Source organism: Megalops cyprinoides, chromosome 14, assembly GCF_013368585.1.
Source record: "Megalops cyprinoides isolate fMegCyp1 chromosome 14, fMegCyp1.pri, whole genome shotgun sequence".
NCBI classification, from domain to species: Eukaryota; Metazoa; Chordata; class Actinopteri; order Elopiformes; family Megalopidae; genus Megalops; species Megalops cyprinoides.
In genome coordinates this window covers 28,690,133-28,707,140 of record NC_050596.1, presented here as the reverse complement: position 1 = coordinate 28,707,140, position 17,008 = coordinate 28,690,133, and the positions used below count along the sequence as shown (strand labels likewise).

At 49.5% G+C, this 17,008-nt stretch overlaps 1 protein-coding gene across 2 annotated transcripts in view; it reads right to left on the bottom strand.

Moving 5' to 3' along the window:
* Window positions 1-17,008, bottom strand: part of dync1i2a (dynein, cytoplasmic 1, intermediate chain 2a) — a 27,181-nt gene extending 10,173 nt beyond the window's left edge. Inside the window, exons 1-9 of one of the 2 annotated variants that reach the window (XM_036545878.1) lie at window positions 16,911-17,008; window positions 13,245-13,362; window positions 12,000-12,114; window positions 10,500-10,590; window positions 8,201-8,260; window positions 7,480-7,595; window positions 1,066-1,149; window positions 670-832; window positions 314-413 (exon numbers count right to left, since the gene is read on the bottom strand). In XM_036545878.1, the coding sequence (XP_036401771.1) occupies window positions 314-413; window positions 670-832; window positions 1,066-1,149; window positions 7,480-7,595; window positions 8,201-8,260; window positions 10,500-10,590; window positions 12,000-12,114; window positions 13,245-13,352 (837 nt within the window). In that variant the 5' untranslated portion in view covers window positions 13,353-13,362; window positions 16,911-17,008. The remainder of the gene's footprint in view (window positions 1-313; window positions 414-669; window positions 833-1,065; window positions 1,150-7,479; window positions 7,596-8,200; window positions 8,261-10,499; window positions 10,591-11,999; window positions 12,115-13,244; window positions 13,363-16,910) is intronic. The other variant, XM_036545879.1, reaches the window with a different exon arrangement.

Sequence of the window (17,008 nt, the reverse complement as noted above, 5' to 3'; positions counted from 1 at the left end):
AACAATACATTTTACATACATAGCAAATGTTTACATGTAGAAATGCAGAGGGTATGTACAGTTACAGTACTGAGGGCCAGCAAGAAACAACATGAATATTTAAGTATGTATGTATATTTATGTATATATAACTATTCACAGTACTCTCTACCTATAACTACAAGTACAGTTGGTTTTTCTGAACATCTTCCTTCATTTGTGTGAATTCCTACAGCTAAAAAAATGAATCCTCATTTAAATGTGTTACCCTGAGGACGAGACACACAGAGAGGGCACATGAGGGTGCCGTGGGTGCTGTGAATTTGGGTGTTACCTGTGGGGACCAATCCAGACAGGTGACCACGCGGTGTTTGGACCAGCGCTCATCAACGAACTGCCTGTTCAGAGACAGCTTGGCCCCGGCCTGGATCTCTCTGTGACAGGAGACAGGCCGCAGTCAGGACAGAGACACACCCTCACACCGGCGTACTGCATGCCATCAATGAGTCATTATGAAATCTGGTGCCTATATCCATCACTCACACAGGTATTACAGTTCAAACCTGGCAGAGATTATTAACACAGAATATTAACATGCATTTCGAAACTGAAAATATTTTTAAATCTGCAGTAATGAAAGACTCCGTGATCCCCCTGGGAAGGGGCGGTGGGCGTGGCCTGCTCCTTTACCCCTCCTTCTCCTCCAGGTCCCGCCCGCTGTAGTCGAAGAAGACGTCGACGTGCTCGGACAGGGCGCGCTCCACGATGCGGGTGCTGTGGTCGAAGAAGGTCATGAACTCCTCCGAGTGCAGGATCTGCAGCTTCTCCTCCTCCGTCAGCTCGTGGGGGGGCGCTGCAACAGACACGCGCATAGCCCGTCAGGCAAACGCGCACGGCGCTTCACACACACACCCGCCCTGATGACACGCGGTCAGCCGGAATTCCAGCCTCAAACTCTGCCGCTTCACCGCCACACCTCACATAAGGGCCAGCTGCAGCGGGAGGTGTGGGATTGTGGGATAGCTTCCGCCTACGGCATGCGTCATAACGAAGGTCTCTTTCAGCGGATGGAACCCCAGGCCCTACCTTCCTCCTCGGGCTGGACCGGCTTCTCCTCCTGGGGCTCCAGGGGGGCTTGGGGCGGGGCAATCTCCTCTTCCTCCTCTTCCTCTGCGGGAGACAAAACGTACTTTTTACAGTGCAATACAAATCACCGTCCAGTAACCGGCTATAAAGACATAGTGAATGTGACATGAAGTGGCAAGATGGTGTCAGCCAGGGGATCTCCCCGAGCCTCTGGTTAATACAGTTAAATGAGGGGGAAACATCCTCTCCCACTGTTATAAATGTCCTGAAATAAAGCTGTAACACAATGATTTCGGTCCACCCCCCGAACACGATCTCCGGAAAACGTGGGTACAGTCAGAGGGGCGCGTGGGGGCCTCCCCTGTTTCCGCTGTCTGCTTGCAGGCTCGTAGCCCCATGCTTATTTGCAAAGCGCTTCAATTCTTCTAGTGACTGATCCCTTTTCACTGACCTTCACAGTGCACAGAACGCTTTACATAAATGGGATTTTGAATTCCAAGTGGTCCGGTACATGCAAGAAGATAACAAACAGCGATACTACTGAAGGTGAAAACGAGTCACAGAAATAAAAAAATAAAATCATGAAATCATAACACAGGAATATATATTTGTTTCAGTTCCAATTGAAGAGAGAATGACAGGGAAAACTGACAATGTGATAAAAAGAACATTAGAATGGAAAGACACTTTTAGTTGAACTTAAACTGAACTCAAAAATGCAAGGCCGGCATGATATTAAATAGGTGACTTCCACGGCACAGTCATGCAATTCTAATGAGCTCCAGTTTTACAAATATTGGGCCAATAGGCTCCCTAAGCACAGTCTAGTTATCCCAGAGACAATGTGACGGAACCTGGTACAGGTCGAAAATGTGCACAAAGGGCTTATTACGTTTTAATATAGTGTTTACTACCCAGTCCTCTCAGTGATTATGCTGCCTCTGAGCCCAGTCCCCCTCAGTGAGTTGCAGTCTGTGGGAAACAGGACAAGAAGACAAGATGTCTCCCGTCTCACCTTCGTGGCCTCTCCTGCACAGTGTCAGGCCCCTGAAAAGACCCGCTTCTCAGAGCCAGCGCAGGCTGTGGTTTTTGTGTGTGTGTGTGTGTGTGTGTGTGTGTGGGCCCGGCAGGGGGTCCCCAGGACGGCCGCAGTAATGAGACAGGGGCCACTCAGCAGGGGGTTCGGGGGAGCCCGCCACTTGTTAACTTGGCCATCTCTTCTGTGTGACAGTAATAAGTCGGGATGGGGGTGAGGATGGGGTGAGGATGGTGGGGGGGTGCGCAGGTGCCCGAATCCCCGCTCCCGCTGGCCATGCAGCTGACAGGACAGTGTCGGACAGGTGGCGACTCCAGGGTCACTGTGGTGAGTGTCACAGGGGACGGCACGGAGGCTTTCTGCGCGACCGCCTACTGGTCGTGCCTCTCACTGATTGGCAGTAACATGGGGGGGACAAACCAGCATCCGAGCCACACGCCTGCTCGACGCAGACGTTTTTTTAAAACAGGAATCTATGAAAGTTTTTTTCCCTCCTCCTATATATTGTATTTTTTACGTATACATTATGTATGTATACACACGAACTGTGGTTTAAGACATTTCTGAGCTGCCGCACTGAGCTCCCGCACACCCGGGTTCATTTTGTGGCAACACAATCAAAATGATAATGTCATCTGGCAATTCCCTATTCAGCATAGTACTTCTTTCCCCTCTCTTTCAGATGCTGGGGGGGGGGGGGGTGATGGGAAAGGTTGGTGAGTGGGAGGGGGGTGTGGCGCTCTGACAAGGTTTACAGAACTGGGTTGATGGCACGGGCCATTTCAGCGCACGCCCGTACTCTGGGAAGAGGGAAAAAGGGAAAAAAAAAAACAAATGGAGAAGGTTAAAATCTTTCCTTTCAAGGGCCTCAATCAAGCTTAAAGGAAAACAGTAATCACTGTCTTTCAGCCCGGGGCCCGGACGCGCTCGTCAGACATGTCCCCGTCAACGTGGCCAGAGCAATCAACCTGCCAGGCATTACGAGCCGAGAAACTATCCGAAAATAAAGGGTGTAATGCACCTGCCAGCCAAAATGGCCATTTGGAGAAAAGCTAATGATCCCAGTGACCCCGCTGGGGAAGAGGGTGGTGGTGGTGGTGGTGGTGGTGGGGGGGGGGTGAGGGTGTGTGTGTGGTGGTGGGGGGGGTCAACACAGAAAGAAACCTTTAACAGAATTTGCGGAGATCTCCGATCTCCTGCGTGCTGACACCAGGCCACAAAGCGGGCCCAATTACGGCTTTTGTGCCATTTAAGAAATGGAAGCTTTTTAGGGGCCAGGATGGGCTGGGAGTGGGGGGTGGGGGGGTGGGGGGGTAATCACACAGATCCAACACAAAGGCCTTCCCTTTTTTGTCACGGGACAATACATTAATGCAGACACAACACGGAGCATGCAGAGGGACCGCCGCTGAGCAAGTACAAAACTAACGTCCTCTGCTCAGGACAGCAGGTGCGCGGCACTGACTTTTCCGCTTATTCAAACCGCTGCTGTGTGCAGCTATTAGCCTGGCGTATATTCCGCAAAAAAAGGGACGAGAAACAAAGAATGACAGGACATCTGCAGGCGCTCGTTCCTCCAATCAGCGGCACGTTTCGCTTTCCGTCTCCTTCGGTTCTGTAAAGCATTATTTAAAGATGTTAAAAGAATATGCTTTAAAAACGAACCATGCGGCCCCTTTCAAGAATAAAATACTGTGTGCACCAAGGAGACAAAAAATAATTACAGAAAGGCCTGTTTCCTCAGAGCATATTTTGGTTAAAAGGCTATGAACACAGCACATGTAATGTAGAGGGATTTAAATTTGAAATTTAATGAGATTATGAAATTAGGTATGACTCGTTTGCAACTGAAAAAACCTGACCGTGTGCGTACGCATGCTGCTATACTTAGATTTTAGATGTCAAACTTTTCAGTTACATTTAAGGGCCTGATAATATTACACACGCTACCAAACAACAATGGCCGCTCCATTGCACAGTCTTATTTGTTGTAGAGGACAGATAGGAATCTGCGTTGTTTGAAAATACTACCACTTATGCAGTGAGGTGTCCTACACTGCCATACTGCAAAAAACGTCGACGATGACGTTTACCGATGTATCTGTTCACAGACACAAACTCCGTACGTTTTCTGAATGGGAGATCACAATGGGTTTGCTAGCACACTGCTGTAAGAGCTGCTAGTTTGGCTAAAGAAAGAGCAGCAACCCAGAGAAAGGGCCTACACTGCAAACCCACTGCAACAGACTGCAGGAGAGTCCCAGAGGGTGATACTGATCTTTGGGAGAGGCACACAAAGATATATCAAAATTAAAATAATTACAAATAAATAAAAAAATGTGTATCACTCCAAGGTAACAACTTATTTTATTTAGCGTTTTGAGAATTGAAAAATAGGCCAACATACTTAAACTTAGTTTGAACTCTATCTGCTTTCAGCTTTAATGATGCAATGTTGCGGGATTCACCATATGGCAAATGCACCCTTACCAAGAGCACACAGTCTAAATTCATCGTATGGCAAACACACCCTTACCAAGGGCACACAATCTAAACTTACTAAGCCAGCCATGTATCAGACTCGAGCCAGTTTTGAAGTGCAGTGATAGCAGCAGCGCTTAGCGTTTCGCCCATGTCGCCCCACTGATTCTGATCAGTGCCTCAGCTCAGCCCACCGCAGAACGCGAGGGCTCTGCGGAGACCGGGGCGGAGAAAGACACCGCGGTAACGCGTTCCGCCGCGGCTCCAGCGGTAAGAATAACGCCTCTGCCAGCGGCGGGTTAATCACAGTGAAATGGTGTGTGAAATGGGAGCCGTTTGTTAAGCCGGCTTTTACTTCGCGGCGCCGCTCCCTCTCCGGGCAGCGGCGTCGGTGCAGTGAGGTGCGCTAAGCGCATTCTGCCAAACCCAAGGGGGGTAAACCGCTCGTTCAGTCGTGCGTTTGCAGAAACAGCTTCAGAGCGCTTGCTTCGCCAAGAGAACCGAACGGCAGTGAAGGAGCGGAGCTTGCCAATCGCTCATCGCTTAGCGTGTCACAGATCCTCCCAGAACGCTAAATTACCTTTCTGACACCGGTGTGGAAACCTGAAATTTCTCTTCATTGTTAAATATGTATTTTTATCCTGTTTTGAATGCACCGCCACCTCTTGCGATACTGGTCAGATCCACTCCGCAGCCTGTGATTCCTTTATTTTTTAAATCAATTCTTTCATGTTAAAGCTTGTGATTCCAGGGCTTCTGGGCCGATGGGTGATTATTGCAAGTTTCTAAACAATATATACATCTGCATTCACATTAAATTGTTCACAGTGTTGTTTTCCGCACCACCCCAGTGCCGCAACTGTTACTCATTCCCCTCAGCACAACTGCCCAGCTTGACTCGGGTCTGTCTTGTTTCTTGGCAGCTGCTAGCGCACCGGGGCAGCAATCCACTCCTTACCCCTGCATATCCACACACCTGTGCTGACATGACATGAGGTGGCACCTCTGGTCCGGAGGGAACTCAGGGAGGGAACTGTTGCAGGAAAGCTTCAGTTTAGGAGAAGTGAAGCAACAACTTACCTTTCTAATCTAAAAATATAGCATGACTGTAATTTTATGTTTTCAGCTACAAATTTCTAAAAAAAAAAAAAAAAAAACATTTTCCAGCAGGCGTTTTACTTTCCTAACTTTCAGTCATACATTAATAATGCTAATCACACTTTTAGTTCTGTGATTTCTCTCTAAATCAAAGCCATGACCTCAAGGTGAAGGTAGAGTCATGGCCACTGAAAACAAACAAAACAAAGAAACGACTGCGGCGCGAGGAAGGCTGGCCCGTAACCCCGCGCAGGGCCGCCTCAGAGTGACGGCTTCTCTTTCACGACTGGCTGAACTCTGGCTGCCTTTGAGATCTGCGCCGAGGGGGGATCCTCCCTCAGCGCTTTTCCCCTGACAGGAGAGTGTGTCAGAATCAGCCCACTGAATCCCGCGCTAATGGAACGGCGGAGGCGAGCTGCGCTTTACGTTCGCGAGCAGGGCAATTAGGGCCCGTAATCAGCCGCGGGTCGCCCGCCCGCCCGCTCACACACCCCCCCCCCCCCGGCGCAGCAGGGCCCGGCGGAGTCCGCCCCACTCCTCCCCGCCGCCCGCTGACCTTGAGAGAGCCGTGCCGCTGCCTCCTTTTGACAACATGATGAATCGCTCAATCAGCCATCACCGCGGCGAATATCAACGCGCGCGGGCTGCCACGGCCAGGGGGGGCAGGAGACACGAAGGCGCGGCGGTGTCATCGAGTGAGTTTTGTTATGTGCGCGGGGGGCGCGGGGCGCAGACAGGGGAGCGGGAGAGCTGATGAAATGATTACACGGTGGCGGAGGGCGAGTGCTTTGCGCTCGGCAGCCCCGCGGGGACTGTCCTTGTTTAACACGCTTTTCCCCGCGGGGGCCTGGCGGGGGGGCGGCGTTACGGGGTCCCTGCGGCCGAGAGAGCGGGGACCGAGAATCCGACCAATCAGACGAACCGTCTACAGCGAGGCCCCTGACAGAGCCGCTGCCGTTTCACACCGGTCACCGCGAACCACTCGTCCCGGCTCCACCGGAGAGGGACCATCAGGACTGGGGCCCCGTGCTGAGCACGCGTTGGGCCTTAACGTTGCATGGTGACTGGGGAAGGGCCAGTGCTGGGTGTCGGCACCAGTTTTGGAATTCAGCAGCAGTGCTAGCTATTCTCAGGGAGCAGCTGCACTTCTAAGGGGGTTCGTCAGAGGGTGGCTGGCCGCTCCCCTGTTCGGGACAGCTCCTAGGACCTCACACCCTCATCAAAACGCAGCACCACAAACGCATACATCACCGATCCGGCGGGCCGATAGCGCGCTCCGTCTCACGGCAGACCCGACAGCGCTACATCTGAACCACAAAGGGGAGAATCAGCAGCGTAACCGCCGCGGCGTAACGCAGCGGCCCGTCCCCAGCGGCACAGCCCCTCGGGCCGCGCGCACGAGGACGACCGCATAAAAGCCACTGCGCAGCAATTACATACATCTCGCCATGCTCGAGATGCATTAGCCGGGCGCGTGCGGCCTCCTTTCATATGCGCTCCAATCTCCTGCCGCTCTCCTCTTCCTCGGCTGCCGCTCCTGCGGGGGCCTAATTGCGTATCGCTCTGAAGGGGGGGGGGGGGTATGCTGGCCCCCGTGTGCGAATTTAATCTTTCCTTTGCCTTCTAATGTTTCCCGGGCTCCCTGCAATTTTCCCCACGGCTTTCATCTCCGGACAGGGGGGTGAGGGGGGGGGGGGGGGGGGGTCGCTTCCACTCTTCCGGCTTCCAGTCACGTGACCTCCCGGGACCTGGGCTGAAAAGGGCGAGAGCTGGGGGGGAGGGGGGGGGGATGCACTTACCCTCCTTCTGCTGCGTCTGCACGGGGGTCTGGGTCTCCTTGGTGTAGGAGACGATCTCCCGCGGGGGGAAGTCCACGTGGGTGATCTTGGCCATGCCCAGCTTCAAGGGTCCCCGCCTGCAGGAGACAGCCCGGCTTCAGAAACGGTGAGGGAGAGAGGACACGGCACACACACACAAATACACAAATACACACACACACACACACATGCAAGCACAAACACACACATACACACACAGAGGGGCTACAGAGGCTCTCTACCACTGACACACGGACACACACACACCCAGCTACACATTCAGGTTGGTCACTACAGGTCATATGAAATGAGGAATCTTTATATGAATGGCAAAGGCAAACTGAAGAGGAGAGAGGGGAAGGGAGGGATGGAGAGAGGTGAAACTAACAGAAGAAGAGAGAGAGGACAGCCGTACCTGTGGGTGTTGTGGGGGGGGCTGGGAAAACGAATAAAAGGGGAGGGGGAAGAGAGGAGAGCAGAAGCAGGAAGTGGGTGGGGAAGGAAGGGAGTGAAATGAACAGGAGGGTAGAGGGGACAGAGGAGAGAGGTGCCTGTGGGTTGGGGTGGGGGTGTGGGGAGGGGGGAGGGGGGTGGCAAAATGAATTGGGGGGGGGGAGCAGTACCTGCAGATGAGTATGGGGGGTGGGGGTGAAATGAACAGAAAGGGACAGACAGGGAAAGGGAGGAGAGAGGAGAGCTGTACCCGAGGTCAGAGTCAGAGTGAAGCTGCAGGGTGGACGGGTCAGAGTCCCAGTGCAGGGTCCTGGTTAGTGTCACCCCGACAGGACAGCGTTAGTGAGAGAGAGCAGGTGTTAGAGAGGGGCGGACGAGGCATTCCGCTCCTTCATTTCATATGACTCCGGCGATCACACGCTGAAACAGAGCGCTGCGCTTGGCCTGACGTCAGCGAGAAACCTTACATCGTCCATCCACACGGGCGACTTAAAAAAACCCTACGCTTTACAATGATTCCAAAAGCTGTAGACTTGCTGAAGCAATGCTGTTTAAGCACCCAGCCCAGGGGGTCTGAAACAGCATCCCTGAGGTGAAGTCTAGTTCCCAAAACCACACCGCCCCCCAACCCCCACCCGGTTAATACTGACACCAGGTCAGATGTAATCCTGAACTTATTACCCAAAGACGCTGAGACATACGCCAGGCACACAATCCCCCAGAGTGCTTTGCAGCATTAGGACACCTGACTAATGCATGGATCTGAGGCCCGATGTGGTCTGGACTGTATCCCGCGCCTGTCTGCGGATCGCCCCCGGGGCCGAAACGTGCCCTCCATGTGTGAAGGAAACGGCCCCGTGGGTTGGGGGGGTTTGGGGGGGCGGGTGGAATTCAGGGGGAGTGGGAGACCTGCGGGAGGCACAGCTCCTCAGCCCGGATGGGACACTCGGGGGGGGGAGGTATGGTTTCCAGATCGGGACGGGGGGCGCAATTAGGGGTTATGTACTGCCTGGGGCACTCCAAAATACCCCCTCTCCCTGCTTGTTATTATTCATTCGGTGCCCTGCTAATGGAAGCACAAACGAAACAAATACTCACATCCACAGTCAGACGCAATGAGACGCTCAATTTTCAATGCTGTGCTCTGTCTGATTGTACAGGGCGATCGTGTAGACCTGGTGCCACAATAGGTCATTTCATTCTATTTCAATGAATATGCCCACATACTGTTGCAGTGCTCAGAGGGAAAACACCTTCACTTACCTGACATCCATTTGACGAAGACATCCATCGTCAAATCCTTGCTTTATTTCATCACTTAATAAAGTATGCAACTGGGAGTGTGGATATAATCATTTCTATAGTATGTTTTTTTTTTTTTTTTTAGAACCTATCACCTGTGGAAATCTATGGATGTGTAGACATTCTCATTTCCCTTGATTTCACTGTATATTCATGTTGCAGATATCCAGCCTTACAAAGGAAATGTGCAATGTGAGCATTTGCAGAGAGCAGGAAAAGCACAAGGTTTCAGATTCAGGGAGAAATGCAAGGACAGAAAAGCTGCAGATCTGTTGTAGGGTGAAGGCGGGTCTCTGTGTTAAATGTAGGCGAGCATGTTATGAAACTGGCCTATACCGCACTGCCCTCACACTGCCAAAGAATGCACTCCCAAAAAAGAGAACAATTACAACATTATCCTGGTCTAAAGTTATCTAAGACAATGTCATCATTTCATAAATATGCATGAGGTTTCCTTTAGTATGTAAGAATGTTTTTTACAACTTCCATTCTTCTTTAGATACTTTCCCCCCCAGATAGAAAGAAAACTGAGTTTGTGCAGTTTCACACGAATTTTTCCATAAATTCCCAAGATGAATAATCTTATGAAGGGACGAGAAAAAAGAGCAATTTTCTCAGGTGGAAACCTACAAAATAAGCAATCACTAACAAGTAAACAAACATAAACAGCTTGACAGTCATTCAGGGGAGGACGGTTCCCTCACACAGGACGAGACTGCCACAATCACTGGCACAATGCAGTCTGCAAGTGCGCACCGCATTAACGGGGTCGCTCTGAGCCTCCTCACGAAAATGACTTAATCGGTGCAGACGGAAAGGGGGAACAGACAAACACGACAGCACACTGAAAGCCCACAAACACACACATACACAGAGAGAGAGAGAGAGAGAGAGAGAGACGCAGCCGCCGGCAGCACGGTTCAGACTTGCGTTCTCTGCGCTCTGTCCCAACATGTGCACCTCAGCATCAAAACGCGGGGATATGGGGGGGGGGGGGGGGTGAATTTTTCCCTACAGTGGGGAGACGCTCCCTCACACTTTTCCTGCAACCAGAAGCCCGCTCTCCGCACTGTCACAATTCCTGCAGGGCGCTGGAGGCTTACAGGTGACTGAGAAGGAAAGGTCTTTGAGACTGGAACATTGCGGGAGGTGGTCGGGGAATAGCGCATGTGTGTGTGTGTGTGTGTGTGTGTGTGTGTGTGTGCGTGGGTGTGTGTGGGTGTGTGTGGGTATGTGGGTGATTATACCTTGGTCCCACGGCGCCGTCGCCAGAGTCCTGGCTCCCTGCCTCGCTGGGCGTGCCCACCGACTTGGAGGTTGGAGACAGGGGTGGAGGGACTAAATAGTGAAACAGACAGGTATCCTCCGTTACTATACGCAGGGGCTGGGCTGGAGAGAGCGCCGAAAAAGTCATTCAACAGGGAGGGGGGGGTGAAGGGAGGGTGAAGGGGTGGGTGGTTAGACAAAAAACAAACAAAAACAGAAAGGGGGGGGTTGGGGGTGGGCGGGGGGGTTCACCATCAACCAAAAGAAGCGAGGAGTTGGGGGGGGGGGTGTCAGCAGCGAGAAAGAGAAGGAAAAAAAGAAGAGATTAACATTCATGCTTTGGCACGGCATGCAAGAAATGCAGTTTCAGAAACACAGAAGCTCTCAGGCCAAATCAGCAACTACAGTGCATGGACACAGAGAATGCACATGAGTGAGAGAATACAGCCAATGGAATCACACAGGAATCAACACATTACAAATATGCAACTCATACAACGGCTAACGGTTAGTATGTTATTAGGGACAACTAAACTGTGAGGAGACTGGAGCATTTATTGGAGAATTTACAGCATCAGTTCGAACACATCTTTAACAGCACAGCTAAATGACGATGGAAACAAAGGTTCTAACGGACAGTGGACGTTACTCTTTGTAATTTCTATTTCCAGATTGAGGCAAAAGCAAAATTTCATCACAGTAATGCAAATGTAAGGTAAATGCATAGGGACTTCTGGAAATGCTAATTACAAAGAGAAGACTGACTCTGGCATTGAACGGAAACACAATAATCCATGGCTCCTGCTCTATCAGAGATAACTGGATGAGTGAGAACAGTCCACACAGGCGTGGTGGTGCTCGTGTGGCTTTAACACCTGTTTTTAACACCACGTACTCAACACAGAGACTACTGTGACAGAGACGTCACACGGGCCGTCACATGGTCACTGCTAGGGGCTGTGATCTACGCTGTACAAACAAACACCCACCAGCGTGTCAGTGCCTCAGAGCCACATCTTTTCTATAATGAAACGTGGCAAGTAAACCAAACGCACAAAACATGCACATTAACGGATATCAGATCCTGGATTCAAACTGAGACAGGCATTTTTCCTAACATAACATACATAATGCAGAGAATTAATTTGTCAAATATGCTACTGTTACCCTTCTTGGTAAAACACAAATGATTTTTAAAAAAGCAGCTGGTTCCTTTGTTGTTTTAAAACAGCGCCATTGCTTAATCAGACCTTAAAATCTGACTCCTGCTTGGTGTTACTAAACCGCATAACTACGGCTCAGGAAGCCTTTGTTTCAGGAGCCGCATGTATGACTCCCTGCAAAAATGACGTAACTGATCCTGCCACATCATCAGGCCTGCAGTGGAACACTTCTGCCCTCTGCTGGTGGAGGAGCACATTGATTATTTTCACAGCTCAGGCCTGCGTGACCCGAGATGCTGGGCTGGGTTCCCCCCTTACCGATGGGCGCCTCGGGGGTGATGCCCATGCTCTGGAGAAGAGCCTCCGCCTCCCGCCGCTTCTTCTCCAGGTCCGAGTCGTCCTGGATTGGGGCCGCGTCCTTCTTCTGGTCCGCCTAGGAAGGGTGCGGATAAGAGCAGAGCAGAGCGCCAGTCCAGTACACGCGCCTTTCAGAACACCGGGGGGCTGTTCCTGAAACCTCTACCCCCTCCCAAACATTCACCCCTTCACTACTATTCACACTGACCTGGGCTCATCCATTCAGTAAGCCTGTCCCTCTCACTCATAGTGGTTCTCAGGACTGGGCCTGAGCTCAGGGGGACATGGGAGTGTACAGTATATAGTGATTATATGGGCTTGTGACGTAGGAGCGATGAAGGGGTGGACAGACTGTGGGAGACTGTGTAACATTCAGGCTTAAACTACAAATGATGGAGTTGGGTAAAGTTGACTTATCCCCCCATAAACTGGGGTAGTGTACCAGCTCCAAGTACACATTGCACCCTTCCCTTAACTACTGGCTTGTTCTGGGGCATTTAGGGAAGTTCCTCTGTGTACAGTACAGCAGAGATCAGCCTCAGCCACTCTAAGCCAGGTACTCAGGGCTGGATTTAGAGTCTAACTCCTTTAGTGCAGTACAGACCAATCATAGCACTTTTAAACTGGGCAGACATGGCTGTGTTCAGCACCAGGTATAGTCCCTCTAGCTCACTAACAAAGCACTTCAAAAGGAAGCAAGCAGGGGTCAGACAGTGAAAACTGTAGCCTCTCTGGCACAGTACAGTACAGATGGGCCCTGACATTTCTAACAGTGATAGACAGGACGCTACTACTACAATGTGGGGTAGCATAGCACTACTAAATCAGGTAGACAGGCCTGGGCTCAACAGCAGATATCGACCCTCAAGCTCAGCAGAGATCAGCCACGGAAATGCTGAAGCAGGTAGACAGCTCTGAATTCTGTGCCAGGTGTAGGCCCTCTCAGGCAGTAGAGTAGCACTGCTGAAGGATGCAGACAAGGTTGTATCGCCATAGCACTGTACACAGGGCTGGATCCAGATCCAACAGCAAGTACAGACCCCACAGTGCTGGGGCTGTGTTAACCCAAGTCAGGTACATAGGGCTGGATCCAATACCAGGTACAGTCCCCTCACAGCGCTGGCTCTGTATCCACATAAAGCAGATACCCAGGTCTGGATCCAGTGCCAGGTACAGACCCCCTCACACTGCCGGCGCTGTATTCACCTCTTTCTTCTTGCGCTCCTCCTCTTTCCTCTTCTTCTCCTCCCTGATCTGCGCCAGGCGCTGCTTCTTCCTCTCCAGCTCCGCCTTCAGCTCGCTCTTGTCCGACATGGTGACAAAGCTGGAAGACATTTCAGCAGTCAGCCGACCAAAGCCTCCCCGGGTCCCAGCACTGAAGGCTTTGCGGAACAGTGGCATTTGGGCCTCTGTGCGACCTAACTGCTACGTGCTTTGGTGACATTCCGGAACAGCTTCAATCTGCACTGTCAGTGTTGTCAGTCTAGGAGCTGCTTAAGTGCATTTAAATATTTTGTGATGAAACTAAGTAAGAAGTAACATTTCCTTCTCTCATAGCTAAGGGCTAAGCACACTGCAGTTAAATAAAATATCCTCATACAAGTCACATATTGAAACCTAAGGAAACTGCTTCACTGCACAACATGAAACAGGCTACTTTTAAGAATAATATTCACAGAGTGTTATTCATACAGTATCATATATACACAGTAAAAGATAAAAAAAACTGCATCTTAACAGAATGTATATTTCTTTAACGTGAATAGGTAACGTTGACCAAAAAAAAAAATCAACCCGACTTTCAACATAATAACCGAGACAAATCAGGTTTCTGATCCGAATTTTAAAGAGAAGGTCGAGGAGACGCCTCTAGAGCACTCTCTGCCTCCCGACCTCGGAGGGTTTACGACTGTCCCATTAGGTGAGCCCAGGCCACCTGGACCGTAAGCCTCTCTCTCTCCTGCCCCAGAGTTCAGGGCCCTTGTGTCTTCCCCGGTCGGTCTCCAGCTCCACAATGCGCTCTCAGGGAGATTAGGCGCATAATCTGATGAGCGCCTTTGTCTTTCCTCTCAGAGCTTTTAACAGCCTCTCCGACACCGTGCCGCACCTGACCCTTTGCACTTCATCCCCGCGGACCACTTCAAGACGTTACTCTTAATGGCGAAACTTAAAAGTTAATTAACCTGAAGTGTCCCGCCGCCTCCAAAGCAACCACTGCCTAACTATCTCGCGTTCTAGGACCGATACAGTCAAAGCATTCATCAAATGTAGAAGTAATGCAAAAGCCTGACGACGCACGCCCGACGTGGTTGCGGCTAGACGTGGGTTCGACGCAATCAGCTGGGAATTCGTTACATATAATCACGAATACAGACTTAAATGCCTAGCTTGCATTTGATGCAGGCTTTTAGGAAAGAAAAACAAGAAAATCCTCTAAAGCATAAAACACGCTAAATTAAAAGAAGCCGCCAAGGTACTTCACATCAAACGCTAGCAGAATTTCAAACCATACAACATTTTCCTCAAAAAAAAAACACGCATTGCTAAATTACAGGCAATAGCCTAATACTAAACGATGCCAGTGTTTTTTTCGGTTCACTGATGTCTGAACAAACAGCCTTCACATTGTCAGGACTTTATATCCCACTTTTGGACATGTTATTGAATAGCTGAGTTTATTGAAGGAACAATTATGCCACTGCTGTAGAGGGATCATACTCCAAGGCACGAGTTCGTGCCGAACCTCTAGAATACAATGGGATGCCTGTAAAAAAAATAATGTGGCCTTTAACAAGTCAAAGAGGCCGTATATAACGGTAAGCGGCAGCAAGCGCTTTTAAAAACTCTCGGGTTGACAGAACTTTAACTTAGTGAATTATTCCTCAATGAAGTTTTAACACACAATCACCTCAAGGGGAAAACCGGCTTGGCTGTGGTCTTTATTTCTACAGTAAGTTCGTGAGTTCGAAAGAAGAGCCTACAACGTAAGAAACATTTCGATTCCTAACATGAAGAATGCATTTTCCGCTCACAAACACAGCAGTTTACTCGGTTTATGCAAACGACGGTTGTGGGGTTTGGTGAAACTATCACAATCAATACACCCTTTACCACCTAACAAACTACTGTTACTCTCCATTCTCGGGCTTGCATTACAACTGAGCTTCTGAGCTGTCAACTCAATTACAAAGGCCGATCGCAGACAGACCACGGTTACCAGAAGTCTTGCAGACATAGAAAACACATGATTACCGATGCCCGAGGATCCCAGCCACCACCCATACATAACACTAAATTAGAACGCTGTGTGTGGCGCGATAAATAGCTATTTGTGTTCAGTTTTTTCCCCAACACGTGATTTTTTGTGGAATTCGATCCAAGCAAGGGCGTAATTTTGCATATGGACGGTAGGGACATGTCCCTACCAATATTTGAGCGAACTCGTTCGCATTATCTTTGGAGTGAAGTCATATTACATAATTCCAATGTCCCCTCGGTTGTTGTGTCCCTACCAATGTTGCGACCAAAACTACGCCCTTGGATCCAAGTGTATGTTTTAAAACTGGTGTTTGACAAAGTATGTTCGCTTTCACTCCGATCATGTGGTCGAAGCATTAAACAAACAAAATAATAAACAAATAAATAAATAAATAAATAACCGCCCACATCAAAAATGTTGAACATGTCATTTTTAACCCCATGTTACGAAGACCCCCCCCCCCCCCCCGTCCGTAAATTAGCGGTAACAGGGCGCAGTGAATGGCAAATGTCAGTGGTACAGAGATTTCATTAAAATAGGTAAATTAAACAAGGGCCGTGAATTTGGAATTCATTCATTTCAAATAAAGTCTGAGCGGTGACGAGAGAACGCGTACGTCTATCCACCTGACCTCAAAACAGTAAAACATAAATGACTATCTAACGTTAGCTCTGTTGCTTATAAGCAAGCTAGTTTTCAATGCAGGTTAGCTATTAACTGCGAAACTTGGCATGGAAAAAAAACTATTTCTAGCCATTCCTCATCAAGGAAATCTAATAAATACGTTTAAATAACAGAGCTTTGAAATACACTTTCCCGGCGAATTTACGATGACTACCAGTAGCAGTGCTTTTTTGACATGGGGGCAACTCGCTAGCACTCGAATTCTACACCCAACGTTATCGTAGGTTATTGAATGAAAATGCATCTTTTCACGACAGTCTAGCTGGTTAGCAAGGTAGCCAGGGCTGGACAATAACAAAGCATAAGTAGCTATTCTAGCTAACAATTACTTCGTCTTTTGACAGGACGTCTGAACTTTCTACTTCCACTATTAATTGGCTTTGGCTATCGATTTGTGTAGTTAACCGGTTAGATACCTACTTATCTAGCCATCGTTTAATTACCTAACGACATATGTTTAGTTAAGCGTTTAACTAATCAGACTAGTTTTCTTTTTCAAATCATATCTATTTAGCAGGCTAGCTTGCGGGCTGCAGCCCCACCCGAACTGTCACCGTGCAGAAACAGGACATAGGATCATTTAGTTAGCCATCTGAACGGTAGGTGGAAAGATGTCGGTAATCTGATTTAATCCGACCATATTGCTTCAACGGATCTTAACATTTACGGGAAACAACACATCCAGCTCTCTAAACGTCGCCACCATTTATCTAATAAATCAAGCAAGCTAGCATGTGAATCAAGTACTTCATATGCCAAAATTAAACCGCTAGCTCACAATAGCTGGCTAGCTCGCTAGGTGGGTCGTTAGCCGGCTCGGCCTCAGATGATCAAAACAAATAATACCATGCAATGACGTGTCCACTACATCTCAAAATAGTGGGGTGTTATATTAACGTTTTCTTTATGGTCAACATCAGCTGACTAACCTTAGACAGCTCCTTAGCTTTATCTCCAAAGACGTGTGGCTTGGATAAACTGCTGGTTATCCAGTCCCCCCTTTTTACGCGTTGTACACAGGATTTCG